General features: G+C 41.1%; 1 protein-coding gene across 1 annotated transcript; it reads left to right on the top strand.

Moving 5' to 3' along the window:
• The first annotated feature begins 3161 nt into the window (after positions 1 to 3161).
• Positions 3162 to 5483, top strand: LOC108379313 (P protein-like). Its single transcript, XM_017635657.1, has one exon. It carries the CDS (start codon positions 3162 to 3164, stop codon positions 5481 to 5483), a length of 2322 nt encoding a protein of 773 aa, XP_017491146.1.
• The last annotated feature ends 2037 nt before the right edge of the window (positions 5484 to 7520 follow it).

Raw genomic sequence — 7520 nt, 5'->3', positions numbered from 1 at the left:
GAAGGCGAATGTGAATGCGAAGGTTGCGTATAATCAACCGAGCATAAGCCAAGCGATTCGACCCAGGCAACGACGCTTAACGGTCTCAGCTCAGCGTTGTTCAGGTATTTTATTTGCCGCTGGGCGTACATCTATAAAGTTGGAAGTCATTTGCGTTTTGACGCCCAAAACTTAGAGGCACATGCAATTCCGGTCAAAAGAACAACAACAACAACAACAACAACAGCAACAACAAACAAACAAAGCAAAAACAATAACGACTGGACTGTAAACTGTGAGACTCTGAAGGTAGAATGAGAAGTCGAAAACAACAGCAATGCCTATTTGCCAACCTAAATACTTCGTACTTTTGTGTACAAATAGAGGTATACGTGTAACTGGTGTGCGCTCGTAAAAATGGTAATAAGCGTATAAGCCAACACGCCTGAAAGTGCGCTACACACGAACCGCAGAAGTGTAAGAAGCAGCCCCCTAGGTGCTTGGCTGGGCGTGGTTCAAGTCGTTGGTGCTAAATGCTACAACCAAAGGTGCAGATGTCGAGGTGATTGATGTACGTAAGTCTGTACATATGTCTGTGCATGAGTGTGCTTGCTTTGCTCGTCATCGTTGCTGTTTTTTGTGGCGAGTGCCCTTTTATGTGCAGCACGTTATTGTGCTGTGTGTTGCTGTCCTTCCGTTGCCACATTTCACAAACAATTTTTATGCTGATGAAGGCTAAAAGCAAAGCTCGGCGCACTAACTAGCGCTAGCGCCTATATGTATTAATATAGGATATGTGTAAGCGGTATGCCGAAGTGAAATGAAATGACCGACGCAGCTGCAGAACAGTTATTATTTTTATGTACATACCCACCGCATGCCTTACGACAGCTCGCAGCACATGGCGTGTAAAATAATATTATTGCCAACAGGTAATATTGTGGAAAAGGGCAAAAAAACACCAGTGCTAAGTGGCAATAGCGCGCTTATCGTCAAAGCTTGGAGTCCATCTGCTCACCCGCACATGCGCGAAGATAAGGCCACTGCCATCGTCATAGTCATCAAAGTAAATGGCCATGACCATAGTCACTGCCATAGCCCCGGCATTGCTGGCCAATGTGGCTCCGAAAACAGCGTTTCGTTTTCTCGTACAAGGCATGCACAGAAGTAGGTGCTTAGTTGGAATTTGTACCGAAAAAAGATTGCAGCCGCTGTGTTTCGCTTCTAGGACCTAACTATTTGCTTGTTTGGTTTTGAATTGTGATGGAAACTAAGTATAGCTTAGTGAAAAGGAAACCTTTGTCAACCTGAAAGTTGTTCACTGTCAGTAAATTGAAATTTATGTTCAGTATTCCACCAACCGTGTGAAATATTTGCATTGATCGTTGCACTTCCCTGCCGGCTTGAAAAGTCTAGCGCTAAAGGTCTTATGCAGGGCCACAAGACACCAGCCATCTTCGTGGATAAGCTGTATTGTTGATGCTGACTTTACGGTATGACATACGCTCTGAAGTATTGTTGCTCGATACACCGTGATTGGCACACGACCCACGCCACCCACTCAACCAACTAGCCTCAGTAGTTATTGTAGTAATGTGCGACTACGGGAGTGGTATCCACCTACACTAGGGCAGTCTTCACCAGTCACCATTCGTTCCCACCTTAATTAGAAATCAGCAGCCGATTCAGCAGTACATCCCCCGGTTCCCGTCCATCGAACCGACCACGAAGAGAGTCAACGATTGTTCACCGATACCGACACGTATCACCCACGGCGAATTCATATATTTAAGGTGGTAGCGGTAATGCAAAAACAAAAACTTACATGCACTTTCTTTTCGCTTTCGGTACACAAATGTCAAATTTCAGGGACAGAAAACTTCAACACTCTTACTTTCGCACTCATTCATAAGTAGTTCTGGCATATGTTTACCGCGGCGAATTAAAGCAGCTGTTTTGGCAACACCACCAAGGCGAATTAATATAAGGTGATAGCAGGAGTACAAAAACAAAAATTTACATGCATTTTGTTTTTGCTTTGGCGGCATAAACTGTCAAAATCTGTAAGCGTGTGTGTAGAAATTCAAACAAAATTTTTCAATTTGATATCAGAAGCCGTGCGGCGAAACACAACACATGCACAAAATCAGCTGAGCTAGTAACACCACCTTATATGAATTCGCCTTGATCACTGTTTTCCATCACCGCCATTATCGTTCCTGCCAAGGCGAATTTATATAAGGTGGTGTTACTAGATCAGCTGATTTTGTGTATGTGTTTCGCCTCACGGCTTCTAATGTCAAATTAAAAAAATTTGTTTGAACAGTTTATGCCGCCAAAGCAAAAAAACAAAATACATTTAAATTTTTGTTTTTGTACTCCTGCTATCACCTTATATTAGTTCGCCTTGGTTGCTGCTGTTAGTTCCCTTAAGGCTCAGCATTCGCTGAATATTTTGTTACAGAAATATAAAAGTAGCAGCCACCATGATACAAAAAAGAAGGTAGTTTCATTTAATGACATTCGTTGTTGTTGTTAACCATTTGACTTTTAATAAAATTATGACATTTCATTAAATTCATGCTACCTGATCACGAGCAGTAATATTTTTTTTTTTTAAGCACAAGATTTCATCAGTCCACTCAAAGATGTCGAATATGATGAATTAATTTTCAATGCATAATCTCAAAAAGGGGGCTGACAAAACTAGAGTTCAGAACGGATGAAGAAAGGGATCAAAATTATACTTATGCTAGTTGCTTATCGGAGGGCTCTCATGATTTTTATTATAAAATAAAAAGAACAATTTCAATGAAGTCTCCTTTAACATTACATATTTTATATATTTTTAATAAAAAAGGTGCGAACCACGTGAGTAAAAAAATTACCAATCACTGAGAATGATTTTTCATTTGAAATATTATTAAAGTGGTATAAATGTGGGAAAGAAAATACTCCGATTTATTGTTTTAATGTTATCAAACTGGCAAGGCCGTTGAGATTGCTTACAATTTATGAAACTTCAAAAAATTTTATTATTCGTCAAAAGTTGTTTATTGAAACTACCTTCTTTTTTTGTATCATGGCAGCCACATATAGATACGTATTTTTTTTTGTAAATTAGTTTCTTATCAGTTACACAGAATTGTGCAAAAAACCGTGAAATCCAAACAGCAAGGAATATGTCGGACGATCAAAGCAAGGTGGGAACTAACCTTCCATTGACGCCAGCGACAAGCTTAGATGCAATTGAAAGCGAAGCAGAATTTAAACAGCAGTCCCCAACAGAAAGAAGATTGACTCGGGAGGACGTGGATAAGATAATCGATGAGGAATTACAATTGAGCGAAGCTCAGAAGAAGCTGTTGCAGAAATTTGGCATGATGGTGGCCAAAAAAGTGAAGAGGAGAAGGAAGAAACCACCACCTCCGCCACCGGAGCTGCAAATTACGGATATCATTGTCGTCAGGAAGGAATGGGTAAAGCCCATTGCATTGTTTTTCATTTGGGTGACATTCACCGCGCAGTTTCTGATCGACAGAGAAATTCAAAAGAATCCTACACTTGTCTCGCTTATACCAAATGAAACGAAAATAATACCCGTACCTGACATAACAGACGAATCGATTTCCATATCAATCGCTGGACCTTTCCTGGATGATGGTAATCTGGTGTATTCTGAGAGAGAGGATGAAGCGAGATTCATTTACATACAGGCCGTACGCACTTTCTACGACGACTACGCGAAGCCGATCATTACGGTGAATGTTGCTGATTTGTGGAGCGAATATCTCGATCTCAGCGACCGCATAGAACTGATCAAACCAATGCAGCGCTATACCATACTCACCCTGTGGAAAAACATATCGAAAGATGACAATACCAAAATGTTTTTACGCGTCTACACCAATTACGATGAGATTGTGACGGTCAAATACAATTACGATTGGTACCCTGTGCCAACAAAAAAGGGTCTACTCTTCGCTTTACTGGTGCTGCTACTGCTCTATGTACTGTACATATTCGAATTCGTCCACCCGACAATATGCGCCTTCATTTGCTCAACATTCGGCTTGGCTATACTCTCCATACTCAATCCGAAGCCCAGTTTCGATGAGCTGGTCGAGTGGATTGACATGCCCATGCTGAGCTTGCTCTTCAGCTTGATGATCATTGTGGCTATTATGGCCGACGCTGGCATCTTCGATCTCGTGGCAGTGTTTGCCTATCAAATATCCAAGGGTCGTGTTTGGCGACTCATTTGGAATCTATGCGCATTCATCAGCATCTTGGCAGCTTTTCTCAACAACAGCACCACAATGCTGCTCTTTTCGCCGATCATTATTAAACTCTGTGAGGTCTCCGGTCTTAATCCTGTCTATGTGCTTTCCTATCTGATGATTTGCGCCAATGTTGGCGCCTCATTCACGCCGTTAGGGAGCCCGCCGAATATACTTATCACCACAAATGAATATCTGCACCGCCATGGCATAGATTTTGGCAACTTCGTTGTACATTTGGCACCATGCGCGCTCCTAGCGCTCCTGCAGACCCACTGGCAATTGCGTTACTACTTTCAGCGCAACGAGTTGCTGGAATACCGCGACGATTCGGTCTTGCGCGAGGAGCTCCTCGAACGCGGCATAAAAAGGTGGTCGCGCGCATCGAGTGGAGTGAGCAATGTGCTGGATGACGATCGCAGGGTGCGCAACTTAATGAAGCGCGTGGTTGAAGCTTTTCGTGAGGCCTTGAATGGCGATGTTATGCCAGACGTAAAGCCGAAGCGCAATTACGAAACCACACTGAAAAAGCTGAAGGAGCGTCACGGCAAATGGGACAAAATTCTGCTATTGGAATGTGGCGTAGTTTTGATTTTTGTGGTGACCATTTATTCGCTACGCTCTTTTGAGTATATTCACACGGTCAACTATTCTTGGACCGCATTGCTTGGCGCCATACTTATACTCATACTGGCGGATTTCCGGGACTTCGAGAGTCTAATGTGTCGCATTGATTGGTCTACGTTGATGTTTCTCTCTTCATTTTTTGTGCTAATCGAGGTGCTTTCGAGGTTGGGCTTGGAGGACTTACTCGGTAAAATCGTGGTGCAAGCTATAGACAGCACGAATAAAGAGTATCAGCTCTTAGTGGCGCTAATGCTGATATTGTGGATAACGGCCTTAGCTTCGAGCTTTCTCAACAACAATCCTGTTACACAGATGATGATACGCGTAGTGATATCGCTATCACAAAGTCGGAATTTGTCGCTGCCGCTGCAACCGTTGGTGTGGGCGCTCGTCCTGGGCGCAGCCTTTGGTGGTAACGGTACACTCATTGGCGCCTCTGCGAATATAGTGACAGCTGGTGTGGCGAATAAGCACTTGTATAAGCTCACATTTCGCGCGTATTTCGTTATGGGGTTCACAGTTATGCTGGCTAATGTTTTTGTGGCTTCCTTATATTTGATTTTGATGCATGTGGTGATTAAATGGGGCAATAAATAAATTTGCATAATAAATTAGTGAAGGTAGTTAAAATAGAGAGGGATCAGAGATCGGTAGCAACTTTTTACGGAAATTCTTCTCTACCTCCAACACGCGGCTGAAGCTCTGGTACCGTGAATCGCGTAACCACCAATCGTATATATTACAGTAACGTGTGTCGGTGTTTTACCTGGGTATCTACCCACGGCGGCCTAACCCCACGACGCTCAAAAGAACAGCGGATCAAAATCGTTGATCACCGCTCCGCAACGCAACAATTTTGTCGGTACCAATTGTCAATGTGGGGCAACTGTGCCTTAGACGGTCCCAAGCCCGGTTTGATAAAACAGGAGGGAAGACATGGGGCTTTGGTATTTCCAGGGTACGGGCTTAACAACCCCGTCTACCCCAGTTAAAGGCTACCAGTTCTAACATAAGTATAAGTTCGTACATATGTATTACGAGTACGAAAGAGAATATGTCATTAAAATTTAATGTTAGTTATAAAAAGTAATACTTGAGCCATTCGCATTGAATAAACGAATAGCGAAAATAGAATGATGCATTCAGTAGCACGCCTACTGATGTTTATGGGTAAAATGAATGTGGATTATAAATAAAGATGCTGAGCACGTCGCGCAATTAAGTGCGAAATGGTAATGAGGTCAATAAGTCAGTGGTTTTTTTATATATGCGTGCAGATGTATGTAATCAAATTTAATGCTTGCACTTACATATATGTACATATGTAAATTATCCGTACACAAGCACCAAGTCATTCATAAAACCAGTATGCTTAAGCCCGAATAAAGCAAATCTGCAAATCTAGCGTTTTCACTATAAAAAGCTACATAAATACATACATACATATGTATGTACCCAGTGGGAATTAGGAGCACGTAATAATACCTTATTAGCAACTTACTCTTCACCTGGCAGTCATTGCCATTTCCCTGCCGAACGTCCCTTACTTTTACAAAGGCATGGCCGCCTTATGTAATTAGGAATTTAGAATGTACATTTGGTATCAGACACACTTCTGAGCCGCTTTACAAAGTAAGTTACGTGTAATGCAGAGAAGTCGCTCGGAGTAGTTCGGCGCTTGGAGATAACTTCGGCTGCACGTTACTTTGCAACTGACAACGTAATGTGTCGTTGGAGGTGTTCATTTTGTGCTTTACTAGTAGATGACATTGGCCATGATGACAATTTTGGTACTAAAAACTGAAAGAAAACATGGCTTACCTCGTAAGGTGCTTACCTATTTTCCCAGTGGGTAGATGGGTGTGATATTAAATAGATAATTACATATGTACATATATACATACATAAATATGTTTCCATGAAAAAGTAAATGCATAAATGAAAAAAAGTTTGTTAGTAAAATGAAAGGATTTAGTTCGCTGTTAGCCTGAACGTCGTAGGCGTAGAGGAGGACAAGCAATTAAAAGAAAGCGGGCTTGATAAATATAGATGAACTATTTGGTAAGGCATAGGTGTAGGCTAAGTAGGTTAAGTGTAATTGACTTATAATGCAAGCGCTAATGAGCCAGTAATCCAAATACATACATACATACATATGTATGTGCATAAGTATGCAGTTGTAAGTTGAACTGATGGCTTCAGTATGTTAGCTGCTGACATAGAAGAAGCTCTAGATTTATGAAGAATGTCTATCTCTATGTCTAACCATTTTGTGTCATCGTCTCTGAAATGATATGTATGCACATACAGCTGTGTTGCATACCTCTGCTCATTTATGGCTTAGGTTTTCATGCTTCGATATAGAAAACTTCGCGAATGCATTGTTGTGTGGAACAAGTATGTTGTTCGTTATTTTATATTTGTACCATTTTACTTCATTTTGTGCAAAGTTCTATTACATTTTACTTTACTCATTGTTTTGGACCTTTTTTCTTCTTTTCTAGTTTTTAATTTCTTTGCTTATTTTATTTCATTTTATTTTAATACTACTTTTAATTTTCTCCTATTTATTTTAATTTTATTTTCTTTTATTTAATTTGAAGTTTTAGTTTTTATTATAGCGCTTCGCCTGCC

Source organism: Rhagoletis zephyria, unplaced genomic scaffold (genome assembly GCF_001687245.7).
Source record: "Rhagoletis zephyria isolate East Lansing unplaced genomic scaffold, Rhagoletis_zephyria_1.1 Rzeph_scaffold_16145, whole genome shotgun sequence".
Taxonomy (NCBI): Eukaryota; Metazoa; Arthropoda; class Insecta; order Diptera; family Tephritidae; genus Rhagoletis; species Rhagoletis zephyria.
Note: the sequence above shows the minus strand (reverse complement) of the source record. Positions and strands in the feature narration are given on the sequence as shown.

Bases quoted from the DNA above. Each gene is read 5' to 3' on its own strand.
- LOC108379313 (XM_017635657.1), top strand. From the start codon at position 3,162: ATGTCGGACGATCAAAGCAAGGTGGGAACTAACCTTCCATTGACGCCA.